We start from the raw sequence: 18,106 nt of genomic DNA on the forward strand, positions 1-18,106 counted from the left end.
CAGAGGTTGTGTCTCATCCTTCTGTTGCTATTGTTGCCGGTGTTCTGCGTGATGATGTTGGCTGCTGTGAGACAAGACTTACTTCTCTGGAGGTGGAAGGCAGCAACCTAGAACTGCGGGATGAGACTTAAAGTTCCAGCCTTTCTTCTTCCAGGTCTCTGGCTTGCTCAACAATCCACCTCCAGTATTTTGAAACATCTCCTTCAGAAAAAGGAATGAAAGTCTGCAGTATTTTTTGGTAACATGAATCAAGTTTTGTGGTTCAGATGTACTGTTTGGACACGATTATGTCATTTTACGGCCTTCCATTACAAGCCAAGTGAAAGAGTAAGCTATCAACCTAGGCATGCACTTTGTTATTTTAGTCACAATTGCAAGGGTTGAACCTTTCAGACACTTTCTTTAACTGGTGCTGTAGCAGATGCAGCAACGACATAGCTTGGCCCATCTTCCTTGTTAACTTCCCATATGAAAACTTCAAAAGGGAGGAACATCAGTGTCAGGTATTTGACTAGGCCCCATTTGTCTGCATCCATGGTTATTGCTTTTTTAACTGCATCCCTTCCTCTTTGAATGACATCGTCATTGATCAGTTTGTACTCCTAAAACAGAAGTTATACAACAGGTAATAGGTCTAATTCCAACATACTGGCACCTCCTGTGTCAGGGCTTTAACTGGTGCTCTACTAGTACGCTGAATAATCTTCAACTGCTTCCGGGCTTTACAAAATGCCTGAAATGAGAGCAGATTCTTCTGCATGTGGTCAGTACGTTGCTTACTATGTCTTCTTTTTTGAGAAAGTCTTGCACCACCAGGTTGATACAATGGGTCAAACACAGGACCCTGAAATAGTCAACATCTCACATGGCCTTGACTATGTTATTGCCTTTATCTGTGGTAACAAATCCAGTTCTGAGACCTCTGGGTCAAATCCATTCATACACCTTGCTCTTGATTTCATTCAAGATGTTTACAGCTGTATGTGGTTTCCCCATGGCGGTACACTCTTAAAACTTTTTTCAGGCACAATACATGCAAATATCTTTAGCTCTACTCAAGCAAAAGAAATCAAGTGTGCAGTGATGCACATGTATTCAGTCACCTGCCTGACAACTGGTCCACATGCCTGTCGTCAGGTGAACAAAACTTTGCTGCAAAGCTTGTCTAACCAACTGCAGCACATTGTGATGCAGTGCTGGAACAGTAACTCTAAACACAACAATGATGGACAGAATGTGGATCAATGTCACACATTCACCCCAGTCCAAAGATCTGGGCCCAAATCCATCGTTTTTCCACTCCACACCACCCTGGGTTAGACAATGGCGATATGCAAATCAGCGCTGACCCTGTGCCCCATGGGAACAGTCCAGTCCGAACTACAAAAGCCATGTCCTTCCCAAAACGGAAACAAGCATCCGAGGACCGGCCCGGTTTCGAGGTAACACCTCTCATCAGCCCGGCTAGCTTGATTCCAGTGGTGTGGAGTGCCTGGGACTCACGTCTGAGCATCCCCAGTACACTTAGAGCGGTAATTGCAAACACAACAATGATGGACAGAATGTGGATCAATGTCACACATTCACCCCAGTCCAAAGATCTGGGCCCAAATCCATCGTTTTTCCACTCCACACCACCCTGGGTTAGACAATGGCGATATGCAAATCAGCGCTGACCCTGTGCCCCATGGGAACAGTCCAGTCCGAACTACAAAAGCCATGTCCTTCCCAGAACGGAAACAAGCATCCGAGGACCGGCCCGGTTTCGAGGTAACACCTCTCATCAGCCCGGCTAGCTTGATTCCAGTGGTGTGGAGTGCCTGGGACTCACGTCTGAGCATCCCCAGTACACTTAGAGCGGTAATTGCAAACACAACAATGATGGACAGAATGTGGATCAATGTCACACATTCACCCCAGTCCAAAGATCTGGGCCCAAATCCATCGTTTTTCCACTCCACACCACCCTGGGTTAGACAATGGCGATATGCAAATCAGCGCTGACCCTGTGCCCCATGGGAACAGTCCAGTCCGAACTACAAAAGCCATGTCCTTCCCAGAACGGAAACAAGCATCCGAGGACCGGCCCGGTTTCGAGGTAACACCTCTCATCAGCCCGGCTAGCTTGATTCCAGTGGTGTGGAGTGCCTGGGACTCACGTCTGAGCATCCCCAGTACACTTAGAGCGGTAATTGCAAACACAACAATGATGGACAGAATGTGGATCAATGTCACACATTCACCCCAGTCCAAAGATCTGGGCCCAAATCCATCGTTTTTCCACTCCACACCACCCTGGGTTAGACAATGGCGATATGCAAATCAGCGCTGACCCTGTGCCCCATGGGAACAGTCCAGTCCGAACTACAAAAGCCATGTCCTTCCCAGAACGGAAACAAGCATCCGAGGACCGGCCCGGTTTCGAGGTAACACCTCTCATCAGCCCGGCTAGCTTGATTCCAGTGGTGTGGAGTGCCTGGGACTCACGTCTGAGCATCCCCAGTACACTTAGAGCGGTAATTGCAAACACAACAATGATGGACAGAATGTGGATCAATGTCACACATTCACCCCAGTCCAAAGATCTGGGCCCAAATCCATCGTTTTTCCACTCCACACCACCCTGGGTTAGACAATGGCGATATGCAAATCAGCGCTGACCCTGTGCCCCATGGGAACAGTCCAGTCCGAACTACAAAAGCCATGTCCTTCCCAGAACGGAAACAAGCATCCGAGGACCGGCCCGGTTTCGAGGTAACACCTCTCATCAGCCCGGCTAGCTTGATTCCAGTGGTGTGGAGTGCCTGGGACTCACGTCTGAGCATCCCCAGTACACTTAGAGCGGTAATTGCAAACACAACAATGATGGACAGAATGTGGATCAATGTCACACATTCACCCCAGTCCAAAGATCTGGGCCCAAATCCATCGTTTTTCCACTCCACACCACCCTGGGTTAGACAATGGCGATATGCAAATCAGCGCTGACCCTGTGCCCCATGGGAACAGTCCAGTCCGAACTACAAAAGCCATGTCCTTCCCAGAACGGAAACAAGCATCCGAGGACCGGCCCGGTTTCGAGGTAACACCTCTCATCAGCCCGGCTAGCTTGATTCCAGTGGTGTGGAGTGCCTGGGACTCACGTCTGAGCATCCCCAGTACACTTAGAGCGGTAATTGCAAACACAACAATGATGGACAGAATGTGGATCAATGTCACACATTTGGAGTCAAGCTAGCCGGGCTGAAGAGAGGTGTTACCTCGAAACCGGTCCGGTCCTCGGATGCTTGATTCCGGTCTGGGAAAGATATGGCTGTTGTAGTTCGGACTGGACTGTTCCCATGGGGCAACAGGGTCAGAGCTGATTTGCATAAAGCCATTATCTGACCCAGGGTGGTGTGGAGTGCAAAAAAACGATGGATTTGGGCCCAGATCTTTTGACTGGGGGAGTGTGTGACATTGATCCACATTCAGTCCATCACTTGTTGTTTTTTGCAATTGCCGCCCTAAGTGCGCTGGGGATGCCCAGACGTGGGTCCCAGGCACTCCACACCACTTGGAGTCAAGCTAGCCGGGCTGAAGAGAGGTGTTACCTCGAAACCGGTCCGGTCCTCGGATGCTTGATTCCGGTCTGGGAAAGATATGGCTGTTGTAGTTCGGACTGGACTGTTCCCATGGGGCAACAGGGTCAGAGCTGATTTGCATAAAGCCATTATCTGACCCAGGGTGGTGTGGAGTGCAAAAAAACGATGGATTTGGGCCCAGATCTTTTGACTGGGGGAGTGTGTGACATTGATCCACATTCAGTCCATCACTTGTTGTTTTTTGCAATTGCCGCCCTAAGTGCGCTGGGGATGCCCAGACGTGGGTCCCAGGCACTCCACACCACTTGGAGTCAAGCTAGCCGGGCTGAAGAGAGGTGGTACCTCGAAACCGGTCCGGTCCTCGGATGCTTGATTCCGGTCTGGGAAAGATATGGCTGTTGTAGTTCGGACTGGACTGTTCCCATGGGGCAACAGGGTCAGAGCTGATTTGCATAAAGCCATTATCTGACCCAGGGTGGTGTGGAGTGCAAAAAAACGATGGATTTGGGCCCAGATCTTTTGACTGGGGGAGTGTGTGACATTGATCCACATTCAGTCCATCACTTGTTGTTTTTTGCAATTGCCGCCCTAAGTGCGCTGGGGATGCCCAGACGTGGGTCCCAGGCACTCCACACCACTTGGAGTCAAGCTAGCCGGGCTGAAGAGAGGTGTTACCTCGAAACCGGTCCGGTCCTCGGATGCTTGATTCCGGTCTGGGAAAGATATGGCTGTTGTAGTTCGGACTGGACTGTTCCCATGGGGCAACAGGGTCAGAGCTGATTTGCATAAAGCCATTATCTGACCCAGGGTGGTGTGGAGTGCAAAAAAACGATGGATTCGGGCCCAGATCTTTTGACTGGGGGAGTGTGTGACATTGATCCACATTCAGTCCATCACTTGTTGTTTTTTGCAATTGCCGCCCTAAGTGCGCTGGGGATGCCCAGACGTGGGTCCCAGGCACTCCACACCACTTGGAGTCAAGCTAGCCGGGCTGAAGAGAGGTGTTACCTCGAAACCGGTCCGGTCCTCGGATGCTTGATTCCGGTCTGGGAAAGATATGGCTGTTGTAGTTCGGACTGGACTGTTCCCATGGGGCAACAGGGTCAGAGCTGATTTGCATAAAGCCATTATCTGACCCAGGGTGGTGTGGAGTGCAAAAAAACGATGGATTTGGGCCCAGATCTTTTGACTGGGGGAGTGTGTGACATTGATCCACATTCAGTCCATCACTTGTTGTTTTTTGCAATTGCCGCCCTAAGTGCGCTGGGGATGCCCAGACGTGGGTCCCAGGCACTCCACACCACTTGGAGTCAAGCTAGCCGGGCTGAAGAGAGGTGTTACCTCGAAACCGGTCCGGTCCTCGGATGCTTGATTCCGGTCTGGGAAAGATATGGCTGTTGTAGTTCGGACTGGACTGTTCCCATGGGGCAACAGGGTCAGAGCTGATTTGCATAAAGCCATTATCTGACCCAGGGTGGTGTGGAGTGCAAAAAAACGATGGATTTGGGCCCAGATCTTTTGACTGGGGGAGTGTGTGACATTGATCCACATTCAGTCCATCACTTGTTGTTTTTTGCAATTGCCGCCCTAAGTGCGCTGGGGATGCCCAGACGTGGGTCCCAGGCACTCCACACCACTTGGAGTCAAGCTAGCCGGGCTGAAGAGAGGTGTTACCTCGAAACCGGTCCGGTCCTCGGATGCTTGATTCCGGTCTGGGAAAGATATGGCTGTTGTAGTTCGGACTGGACTGTTCCCATGGGGCAACAGGGTCAGAGCTGATTTGCATAAAGCCATTATCTGACCCAGGGTGGTGTGGAGTGCAAAAAAACGATGGATTTGGGCCCAGATCTTTTGACTGGGGGAGTGTGTGACATTGATCCACATTCAGTCCATCACTTGTTGTTTTTTGCAATTGCCGCCCTAAGTGCGCTGGGGATGCCCAGACGTGGGTCCCAGGCACTCCACACCACTTGGAGTCAAGCTAGCCGGGCTGAAGAGAGGTGTTACCTCGAAACCGGTCCGGTCCTCGGATGCTTGATTCCGGTCTGGGAAAGATATGGCTGTTGTAGTTCGGACTGGACTGTTCCCATGGGGCAACAGGGTCAGAGCTGATTTGCATAAAGCCATTATCTGACCCAGGGTGGTGTGGAGTGCAAAAAAACGATGGATTTGGGCCCAGATCTTTTGACTGGGGGAGTGTGTGACATTGATCCACATTCAGTCCATCACTTGTTGTTTTTTGCAATTGCCGCCCTAAGTGCGCTGGGGATGCCCAGACGTGGGTCCCAGGCACTCCACACCACTTGGAGTCAAGCTAGCCGGGCTGAAGAGAGGTGTTACCTCGAAACCGGTCCGGTCCTCGGATGCTTGATTCCGGTCTGGGAAAGATATGGCTGTTGTAGTTCGGACTGGACTGTTCCCATGGGGCAACAGGGTCAGAGCTGATTTGCATAAAGCCATTATCTGACCCAGGGTGGTGTGGAGTGCAAAAAAACGATGGATTTGGGCCCAGATCTTTTGACTGGGGGAGTGTGTGACATTGATCCACATTCAGTCCATCACTTGTTGTTTTTTGCAATTGCCGCCCTAAGTGCGCTGGGGATGCCCAGACGTGGGTCCCAGGCACTCCACACCACTTGGAGTCAAGCTAGCCGGGCTGAAGAGAGGTGTTACCTCGAAACCGGTCCGGTCCTCGGATGCTTGATTCCGGTCTGGGAAAGATATGGCTGTTGTAGTTCGGACTGGACTGTTCCCATGGGGCAACAGGGTCAGAGCTGATTTGCATAAAGCCATTATCTGACCCAGGGTGGTGTGGAGTGCAAAAAAACGATGGATTTGGGCCCAGATCTTTTGACTGGGGGAGTGTGTGACATTGATCCACATTCAGTCCATCACTTGTTGTTTTTTGCAATTGCCGCCCTAAGTGCGCTGGGGATGCCCAGACGTGGGTCCCAGGCACTCCACACCACTTGGAGTCAAGCTAGCCGGGCTGAAGAGAGGTGTTACCTCGAAACCGGTCCGGTCCTCGGATGCTTGATTCCGGTCTGGGAAAGATATGGCTGTTGTAGTTCGGACTGGACTGTTCCCATGGGGCAACAGGGTCAGAGCTGATTTGCATAAAGCCATTATCTGACCCAGGGTGGTGTGGAGTGCAAAAAAACGATGGATTTGGGCCCAGATCTTTTGACTGGGGGAGTGTGTGACATTGATCCACATTCAGTCCATCACTTGTTGTTTTTTGCAATTGCCGCCCTAAGTGCGCTGGGGATGCCCAGACGTGGGTCCCAGGCACTCCACACCACTTGGAGTCAAGCTAGCCGGGCTGAAGAGAGGTGTTACCTCGAAACCGGTCCGGTCCTCGGATGCTTGATTCCGGTCTGGGAAAGATATGGCTGTTGTAGTTCGGACTGGACTGTTCCCATGGGGCAACAGGGTCAGAGCTGATTTGCATAAAGCCATTATCTGACCCAGGGTGGTGTGGAGTGCAAAAAAACGATGGATTTGGGCCCAGATCTTTTGACTGGGGGAGTGTGTGACATTGATCCACATTCAGTCCATCACTTGTTGTTTTTTGCAATTGCCGCCCTAAGTGCGCTGGGGATGCCCAGACGTGGGTCCCAGGCACTCCACACCACTTGGAGTCAAGCTAGCCGGGCTGAAGAGAGGTGTTACCTCGAAACCGGTCCGGTCCTCGGATGCTTGATTCCGGTCTGGGAAAGATATGGCTGTTGTAGTTCGGACTGGTCTGTTCCCATGGGGCAACAGGGTCAGAGCTGATTTGCATAAAGCCATTATCTGACCCAGGGTGGTGTGGAGTGCAAAAAAACGATGGATTTGGGCCCAGATCTTTTGACTGGGGGAGTGTGTGACATTGATCCACATTCAGTCCATCACTTGTTGTTTTTTGCAATTGCCGCCCTAAGTGCGCTGGGGATGCCCAGACGTGGGTCCCAGGCACTCCACACCACTTGGAGTCAAGCTAGCCGGGCTGAAGAGAGGTGTTACCTCGAAACCGGTCCGGTCCTCGGATGCTTGATTCCGGTCTGGGAAAGATATGGCTGTTGTAGTTCGGACTGGACTGTTCCCATGGGGCAACAGGGTCAGAGCTGATTTGCATAAAGCCATTATCTGACCCAGGGTGGTGTGGAGTGCAAAAAAACGATGGATTTGGGCCCAGATCTTTTGACTGGGGGAGTGTGTGACATTGATCCACATTCAGTCCATCACTTGTTGTTTTTTTCGGGAACAGTAACTCTGACAAAAAAAGTCTGACTTCGAACCTCACGTTTTGGGCAGATGCCTGCCACAAATTCTAAGAATCCCATTCATTCCACAAAAGGAAAAGGAAAGAGGTCCAGCGCTAACAGTTTTGCCTGCTTTGCATTGGACAAATGTGCGGTTCCACTTGTAGGACCCCTCCTGCCTAAACATTCCCGCAATAGAAGACTGGATTTTCTACTTTTTTGGGGCCACTGACAGAGGCATCTTTCGAGAAGTAGATGTTGGTAGACTCAATGTCCTTCGTAATGGGGCACTCACTGTATGCCGTTGTGGCTCCATCTCATTCTGAGTCTTCATTTGCCATTGTTAAGTCGCTGAGGTGGGTGATTCTGCTGGCACACTTATGTCAAATGGACTGATTCGCCTGAAGATGTCACCCTCTTCTTCCTCATTATCACCTCCCACTGTGATTGGACTTGTAGCTGACGTTCTCTGGCTTTCCTCACCACCACGACCCTGTTCAGCATTTCTTTTCCACCAGATTGAGCGGTGTTTTTTCATATGGGTTGTTTGGCCACCAGTACCATAATGTGAACCAGGCTAACCTTGATGAGCATGCGTGCTGCAAAAGCTGCACACTGCAATGTGCATTTCCTCTGTGCTAACCGTAAAAAAGTTCTAAACTCAGGAGGAGTACTTTTTTACTGTGCCAATGCCCGAAAAAGAAGTGGAGGTAGGTGGGCATGTTTTCAGTTGCATTTTTGCAGTGAATACTTCTCCTGTTGTAGGGGTTGGTGCAAGTCCCAGCCCGGGCTTGCAAATATGAGACCTGGTGATGCTACACGTGCCACATCCCTTACAACTGGTTAAATAGCAATCCCCTCATTATCACCTTTCATACAACTAAGGCTTCCAATAATTTGTCTCTTCCCTTGCCTCTACTGCTGTCTCCTGGATTCTCCCTGTGTCCACTCCATGTCTCTATCCTCATCAGAGGTGTAGCTTGGAGAAGTTAGTGGAGAAGTATTCTTTCTTTTCCTTGCTGGAGATTTTGGAGTCAGTGATTCAAAAAGATGAAGTTCTTGCTCAGAAGGAAGCTCAACCTCCTGTTCTTTTCCAACAAAAGGAACATATATTATTGCTGGCTGCAGCTGCTGACAACTTTGCTCTGTTTCCTGAAACAATTGGGTACTACTTTGCAGAAGGGAAAAATCTAATTCAGTGTCACTGTTCATTGGCATCGTCAGGATTGCATTGGCTTATAGACATGGTCCTGAGCTTAGGTTGGGGTGCTCCCCAGAGGCCGGTGTGGCATGCACACAATCTGGGGGCTCAAAAAAGATTTGGGGCAACATGCCACTGGTGGAAGACTGCTTCTTCTCCCTGACCACTTTCATGGAAGCACCTTTCTTTGGGGCCAGACTACTGTGTGACTGTACAGGCCTTCTGTTCGGCAATACTGCAGGTGATGTCTCTTCTCTTGTGCACTTGAAAGCAGACAAGCAAGAAAAACATTTAAGGGTCGAGTATGATGGATTCGGAGAGGCTCCGATGCCTCCAATGGCATTAAGTTTGTGCAAATCCAATTCGGAACCCGCCTTTCTGACCGAATCGGACACTTCCGAATAACCAAATCCTATAGTTGGAAACCTCTCTGACTTTTTGACTCGGTTCTGAATGGTATTTGGAGTAACCAAGTCAGTCGGAGCCGAATTGTAGAGGTCTACCAACCGTGTTTCTGACCAAGCAATTAAGATGTCAGATTTGGACAGCCTTTCTGAATGTTCTGGCATGGATTGGCTGTCAGAATATGACTTTGGAGGCCCATAGCAGGCCCCTCTTTACTCGGGCCCTTCAAATGGGGCCCGTGGGGGTACCCTTGGGACCCATCTTTACAACCATTCACAGTGTGGCAGGCAATGTTAGAGAAGACAATTCACTTGAAAAGCCTCTCAGCTGCTTCTCAAGCACAAAAGGTGCTTGAGTGGTGCATTTGCGGTGAGATCTAAATTGGTGCATTTGCGGCAATTTCAGGAACTCCATGCTCAACCATGCAGCGCTAAGTGCCCGAATTCCGCAAACTCTGCAAGTGTGGCAGAGCTTACCACCAGGGCCTATTATAGAGTGAGATATTGTAGCATGAGTTGTTTAGAACTCAGTGGAGTGGAACAGAGTGAAATAGCATAGATGGAGTCACGTACAATGGAGTGGTATACAGTGAAGCGCTGCAGAGTTCAGTGTGATAGAGTGCAGCAGTGTAGATTGGAGTACCGGAGAGTGGAGTGGCATACAGTAGTGAAGAGTGGAGTGGTGTACAATAAAGTTGTAAAAAGTGCCAGATTAGTGTAGTGTGGAGTGGTGTAAAGTTAAGTGGCATAGAGTGGAGTGCCATAGAGCGGAATGATGTAGATTGGAATAGCGTAGAGTGGAGTGGCAAAGAATGGTGCAGAGTGCAGTGGCATTGAGTTGAATAGTGAACAGTGAAATAGTGTAGCATGGAGTGGCACAGAATGGACCGGCATACAGTGAAGTGTTGTACTTTGGAGTGGCATACAGTAGATTAGCGTACAGTCAATTTGCATTCATTGGAGTGGTGTTCAGTGGAGTGGCATGGAGTGGAGTGGCGTATAGTGGAATAGCATTGAGTAGAGTAGCGTACAGTAGAGTGGCGTACACTGGAATGGCATGCTCTGGGGGATGCAGTAGAGTGCTGTAGAGTGCAGTCACGCACAGTGGAATAGCATAGAGTGGAGTGATGTTGATTGGAGTGGTACATAGTGAAATAGCGTATAGTGTTGTGGTATACAGTGGCGTGGCACGAGTAAAGTACCGTAGAGTTGAATATCGTAGCATGGAGTGACATAGAATGGACTGGAGTGGGAAAGCATATAGTGGATTGGCATTGAAAAGATTGGTGTAAATGGAGTAGCATACACTGGAGGGCTGTAGAGTGCAGTGTCATAGTCTGGAGTGGAGTAGATTGGAATATAGAAGAGTGACAGACAGTTGCATAAAGACAAGTGGTATAGAGTGGAATAGCATAGACTAGAGTGTCATACAGTAGAGTGGTTTAGAGAAGTGTGTTAGAGTGGAGTCACAGAGTTACAGAGGAGACTGGAATGGTGTAGACTGTAGTAGAGTGGAGAGTAGTATAGACTGTAGTGGTGTAGAGTGATGCGGCTTGTCATGTAGTAGAGTGTAGTTTAAAGACACTTGAAAGTGTGAAAGTGGATGAATAGATGCTGATAAAATGTAGCAGGAATAAATATTTTGGGGTGGTAAGGGTAATTTTTGGTACTGGTGTAAATTGGTGAAGAACTTGTAGGAACTTTGCTGTGTACAGCTGAACATGCCAATCATAAAGCATTGAAGAACAAAAGTAAAATGCAGCCATGTAGTTTGTTCTTTACCTATTTTCACAGTGTGAAGAGGTAGGGAAATGCATTCATGTTTAGATATATATTTTTAGAAAAATGTACGCAATACCGTGCTAGTACCTAAAACATACGGTGGTAGTTACATTAACATTTTTAAAGTTCATCTCCCTCAGCTCCTTAATGGAAAGTTTGGGTTGATATGTTAAGTGGGGGCTGGGAAAAAGAGGGTAGAGAAAAAAAGCTGAACAGAATTAAACTATATTGGACTTAGACAGCATACTTTTGGTGATTTAGTGTAAATCCATTGAGTCGTTTTTGAGAAATTAAGGTTCAAGATACAGTGATATCTGAACAGTTGATCCGATAGGAATCCGGTGATACTCTTACGGTACTACAAATTAAAAGAAATGTGAGAGATTTTTTTCCCATTAGTCACTATGGTCACAGGAGACTGACCAAGCAATCTAATTGGCTGGCCACAACATGAACAGAAATGTAGCAGATGGCATGTTAGGACTTGGGGCCTGATTTAGATCTTGTGGATGGGTTACCCCAACACAATGGTGACAGATATCCTATCCTCCTAAATATAAATCCCACAGGATTTATATTTCAGCAGACAGGATATTCATCACAGTTGTGACGGAGTAACATGTCCGTCGAAAATTAAATCTGGCCCTTGGTTCCGGTGTCCTGCATTCTGAGTTTTGGAAAAAAGTAAAATGGTTTGGGGCAGGATAGGGATACCTTGAACCCCTGTTGATTGTGGGGGTGTCCCAGCATGGCCCCCTCATGTCATACTGCAGAACTCTAATAGGAGCTATGCCAAAATGAGTCCACACAAGTGAAGCCTGTGCAATCTTGCGCTACAGGCGGATAGCACTTCAACAGTGGTACCGTGGGACTACCGCAGAGGCACCTGCCTGTGGGTAGTTGAACATGGGGCGATGCAAAGATTAGGGTTGGGCACAGGGCCCGGATACAAGCCAAGCCCTGTGGACAACCCCATGGTGTTAGCCAAACGCACGCAACAGCTTGGCTGGTCACGGGATGTTGGATGCTGGGCCTGGCCATTGGCCAGGTCCTTGGGCCAACACCATGCAAATCATGGCCTAGAGCTATGCTCAGTTAAAGAATTGGATGGAAATGATCAAGAACATCTGAACTTCTCTAAAACAAACCAAAGGTTAAAGTAACATTATAGTTAGATATAGTGATAAAAAGATAAAAGTAAAAAAAAAATCTTACATTCACTAAAAGAAACTACGTTTAAAGTGAAGGTTTTGTTAGGTAAGGCAATGAGAGTTTAGCTTATGGTTAAAAAAACTCTAAACACTCACAAAAAACCAAGGTTAAAGTAACATTATAGTCAGGTCTTAAAATAATATCAAAAATAACTGTTAAAAAGCAGGGAAAAAAATCACCAGTTATATTTTACTTACCTATTTATAACTTGCACCCATACCATGCACTCATATTACATCACACATGACAAGTTCAATTACATTATTGTGGACAAAACTATTAACATGTGAAATGACTGATGACTTCACTGATCACATCAATGGTGTTGACATTGTTAATTTTTTATTAATAATGTGAATGACATATTCATTTACTTATCTCACATGTAATATGAGTAATATCTATTTTCACAAGGTCTTTTGATCCATTACACTGCTGTTCATAGTACTCTATGAACTCTGATAAAATATATAAAACAAGAAAGGAACACTTTGACCTACTTTTCATACTGCCTAATTTGGTAGCATGCAATGAAGTGGAGGCAAAGGTTGGTCAAAGCCCAAGTCCTGAAACCACCCTTATCTGTTGGCTAAAGACTCTTTGTAGCAGGGATTTGCTATACATAAAGGTTTGGGCACACACAGAAATCCCTGCTGCATATGTTAAACGCTATTGTAAGCTGGTGGCTATTAAATATTTAAATGCAGGTTTTAGCTTAAAGCTTAGGATTGTTGCCAGCCTACAATACACTAACAAAGATTGTGCAGAGTAGGATCCTCTACCTGTAGGGGGCTGGCACATGACCAAGCCATGGAAAGAAAACATCCTGTTATGGATGAAGACACTACAGAGTAGAGTTTTTTGTTTTTTTTTACCAAAGAAGAATCGTTCGCAGTGCTTGGCAACTTGGCTTTCCACTGCACATGGCTGGAGGCCATGCGATGCAGTACACCTGTGTACAATTCCTTTTTGGAGAGAAAGTTCAGAGACAGTATTGTTAGGATATGGTTGTCGGTCCTTTGTGCATAGGGGAGTGGCTAAGTAAAGTATGTTGACCACCTTCAGTGGTTTGTGAATGTGGCCTTGTTTATGGCTCACGCAATTTGGCTTTGAATAGTTGGGGCTCTCTACCATCAGTTGACTAAATATCATGATTTATGCTAAGTCCTTGTACATACAATAACGATGCAGATATGTAGACCATTTCTCCATGCAGCATCGGTAGACCATAGGATACTGCAAGCCAGAATCTGAGCTCCAGTGTCAACAGGCATCCTTTGAATGTGTGAACTACTTTGTTGGGCATAAGGCCTGAGCTATGGCTAGACCTTGCAACACTTCCTTCCAGGTGTCCAACCTCCACAGTACATTGTCTTCAATTTTGTGCAGTAAAGTGAGACAAAAGGGGCTAAAGGCCATGCATGTGGGAGTAGGGTGCCAGGCCTTGGTCTCCACCTTCCATTGACATCCAACCCTCCCAATGCACAAAGACTTCCATTATGCATGCAAGGCCTGTACTTAAAAAGGTTGAGCCAAAGGGACTGTACTTATTACAGGCTCCACATTTTCTTAAGTTTTTTGTTTTGTTTGTTTTCTTTAAAGTTCTTATTTTAGCCTATTGTGTGAGGGAAGGTTTATGAAACCACCTTTTGTGGACTTTTACTGTGAGTGAACCTTGCTATCTGTGTACCACTTACAGTGAACTCACTGTAAGTGGGCTCAGAGTGCTAACCGCCATGTTCTGCCTTTCAATTTAAGGCTGTGGCTGTGCAGCTAATGTTAAGAGGCCCTGGCCTGGTTATTCATGAACACATAAGCACACACAATTTGAAGCACATATGAGTGCACCCATCTTCAATTTGCCACATTGGATTGCCCCAGGATTCTTTACAGGAAGGTTGGTTCAGAAAAAATTAATGATGTGGCACCCTAAGATTGGCCAGGTGTGCCTTATTAATACAACTTTTCCCTCCCACTTCAAAACCCTGGCACAATAGAGAGACAGATGAGACACTGGGCCTGGAAGCGGCAATAATGAAAGAATGCCCAGCATGAAGGAGAAGCCCTCTGATGTCCCTGCAAGGATGGCCATGTCAAGTGCAGGTCTTTTAGGTGATGGCTCAAGACTCTTCTTGAGATGAGGAAAGGGCTGCCCACTTTATGAAGCAACCTCAGATTCCATATTTGTCTCATGTAGTCAAGAGAAGCAACAAATGCCAAGCATGAAGGAAGGACATAAATTGGATGCAGCTAAATAAAACTTTCACCAAGCCAGGACAGGTAACAGGGCAATTCGAGGACTGAATCTTCAAGAAAGAGGCAGGGTAAGAAGGGAAACCAGCGTGTCCAATGAGCAAGCAACAGACAAACAAAACGTATTTTAAAGGTTCAAAGCAGAGGAAAAAAACATTGAATAAAATAGGCAATGATAAGTTACTATCTTACCTTGGACAGAGGAGATCGTAAACAGAGGAAGAAAATCTGGCATTAACTACTATATTATTAAGCTCTAATGTTCCATTACTGTAAATGTTGCAAGCAACAACTTCATGGTGTGTGATTTTACAGTACACACACTGAGCAAAGCAGCGTGGCCTCAAGCTGAAAAACAACAGACGGAAGTGTAACGCAAAAATACAAAACAATTGCACTTCAAATGGTGTTGGAAATGCCAAACTCTGTCCCCAGGTAGTGACAGCTAACAGGACTGAAGGACATTACGTTCAGCTGACCTCCAGGGCTAAAATTAGTCTCTCCTGTGTTGCCGTTCTGACCCCCCTATGTGTGCTAAGGAACAGTTGGGGGAATGGACCTGCTGGGGAACCTTGGTTGGCCTTTGACTTCACAGCTGACACACAGGTGCCCTACAAGATGCCCTGGAGGCCATGGTACCTGAGGAGTGTGGCAGGGAGGCTGTTCTGCTTGCTAGCTGTGCAGTGGTGAGAGACAAATGGGAGAGAGCTTCAGGAGTACAGGCAGATGACAGGGCTGGCACAGGGAGCCATGTCATCCAGATCCCAATACAAAAAGACCCTTCTAGAAACCAGAAGACCTGGCAAATATTCTCCTTGTGGCTAGGGCTGGCCTACAGGAGTGAAATTAGCCCAAAAGCATGCAAGTTGGCCCTACACGGTCTGAGATATAGCCTGGTCCCTTGGGAGCCAGGTGGAAAATCTAGTGCCTAGCGCTCCACTGCAGGGAGGGCAAAGCCACTAGGGATCAGTGCAACAATGTTAATTTATTTTTCAATGGGAAGGAGGCATGCATAGGACCCTCTCATCTGAACTTGTTTCTGTCCCTAGGACCCCATGTCCCCAGGGGCCTTGGCATGGTAAATAGCCCCGGGACCCCATCCAGCAGGAACCAGAAGGAGACTTGCTTTTCACACATTGCCATTCGTCATCCCCCTGCCTGTGTCTGGGGGCCTATTCTCCTCATAAGCAGGAGAAGTGCATATCTCCAACCTGCAAATAAACTAATCCCGCCAGGGGTAAGCCGAACAAAGGATGTGCCGGCTCTCGCGTGGCTCACAGGAGGTGTGCTTGTGGAGATGACTGGGGCCACAGTACCTTGGGGACTTCCCCAGTGACACCCAATAAGACTCAGCGATGTGGGTGTCAAGAGTGGGGCTGGCGCACCCAGAAAGAAAAACATTTTGTGGAGCTACTAGTTGAGAAAGAAAAAGTGGCTGCACAGGGGCACAACCAACGTTTTGGGAATGCGTTCTGTGGGGGCTGCAGAGAGTGCAGAAGCCTCCAAGAAGTGCCCATTTAAAGCTGCCTTAAGTCTCCTAGGAGAGGTTTTTCATTATTTGAAAGCTCTCCTTGAGCTTGTGCCTTTACCCATGGGCTTAGGTGGACAGTGATCCCTCATTGAATGCAGTAAGAACCATCACCTAAATATTACGCAGATTTGTGGCACTTTTGTGATGCAAATCCAGTGCAAAATGTTTGTACATCTGCCCCTGAATGTACAAATGTGAGACCAGAATTCCACAGCAAAGAATGTTACATATACAATTAAAAAGAGGAGTGTATGAAAGTTCAAAGGGGATTTTATGTCGGATTTCCTATTTTTCAAATTGCTGAAGAGTACTACCTAGACATCAAACATGTGAGTACAGTAAATATGTCCCAAAGACTTTCTGCTAGAGCACATAGGTTGCCAGACAGAAGATTAGGAAACGCTGGCTTGAAACTTGTATCATGAATGAGCTGCCTGTAAAGTTGTCAAGGGTCATACCACTTTGTTGGTTTGTCTAATACCAGCAGCATTAGAGCATCGAGGGACAGGTTAGAACATTACAAAAAAGAGTTTAACAACATTTGGGAGACCGTGTGAGGAATTATGAAGACATGAGGACTAACCGCTGAAAATGTGCATAGTTTATTTTGTTGTCAGTTTTAGTAAATGCTGGCTCGAGAGAAAAGTGACTGAATAGAGCTGTTACTGTGGAATGGTACACTCCTGGTTATAAACAAATTCCCTTCGGTCTATATTGACGTACATGATTCAGGTGGGTTAGTGATTGATGAAATGATACCTACTGCTAGGGCTTTAATTGATTTAATTTTACGTCAATTGTTCCAAAGGAGGTATCGAGGAAAACGTGTTCAAGTGATATTTTAGAAACACCATGCCCCCCAACTGTACTGTTTAATCTATGAACAATACTGTCACTGACTTGAACTGGTTTCATCATCTTTTCAACCTTTTGCCTTTAGTGGTTACTTGGTATTTTTATGCAAAGGGATTTCTAACCCACCTGTTCTTCAGGACAACACGCTGATACCTATTCGGTTGATTTGGGCGTCATCCAAATGAAAAATAAAATAAAATATGGATTCCTTTGAACGATTTGCAGTAGGGCACGTATAGAATGTATTTTCCATATGTTTAGAAAATTGCTAAACTGCAAACCAAGGTAGTCTGTTTCAAAGTTACAAGTGTAGCAAATACCCAATACATAAAAATATTATTTACTTATGAGATTGAGATTTGCTCACTTGATACAGATACCTTTACCAGTTGGATGTGTGCGAATTCTTAGCTCCACATATCAAATCATGTTTTACAAGGGAATTTACACGTTATCTTCAAAGAAAGAAAACAGTTAGTGCCACAGTGCAGAACTGCATTTAAATCAGTAGCATTGCACTGCATTGCAGGTAGATAATAACCTTGACCTTTTTCTTGATCGAGGCATCTGCTTTGTTCCTCCTTTTCCGTAACTGTTCAGGAGATGATTCATGTTAATTGACGAATTAGTAGCACTGCTGAGATGAACAAAGACTGCTAGTCGCGATCTGGAATTAGCAATTACACTTATAAATAAAGTACATATTTGTCTAACCTTCCAGGCCTCCAGTGCTTGCCCTTTACTGTTCTATGCATTTGTAGAGGGATTAGTGTACGTTACAGGCGTGATTATCACAGTAAGACACATTTACATCATGTTATTCAAAATTATTACTCATTGTATTACCGTCAATACAAATCCACAAGCATAAACATTAGAATGTAAACCGTGCAATATGTGCACACTCATGAAAGGGAAATAGCCCTTAAGTCAATGACTTAGCCAGTTTAAATAGACCCTTTCAAATAGAACTATAGCAGACGAAGCAAAACAAATGTAAATCTCAGCAGCATTAGTTAAGGAAATACCTTTCAGATGCT

The 18,106-nt window shown here is 46.6% G+C and overlaps 1 protein-coding gene across 1 annotated transcript in view; it reads right to left on the reverse strand.

The window, feature by feature from the left end:
* Positions 1-389: 389 nt before the first annotated feature.
* Positions 390-18,106, reverse strand: part of LOC144824296 (uncharacterized) — a 718,699-nt gene continuing 700,982 nt past the window's right edge. The window contains exons 9-10 of the mRNA XM_078683421.1: positions 11,314-11,395; positions 390-602 (exon numbers count right to left, since the gene is read on the reverse strand). Coding sequence (XP_078539547.1) covers positions 390-602; positions 11,314-11,395 — 295 coding nt within the window. The remainder of the gene's footprint in view (positions 603-11,313; positions 11,396-18,106) is intronic.

Source organism: Lissotriton helveticus, chromosome 3_1, assembly GCF_964261635.1.
Source record: "Lissotriton helveticus chromosome 3_1, aLisHel1.1, whole genome shotgun sequence".
NCBI classification, from domain to species: Eukaryota; Metazoa; Chordata; class Amphibia; order Caudata; family Salamandridae; genus Lissotriton; species Lissotriton helveticus.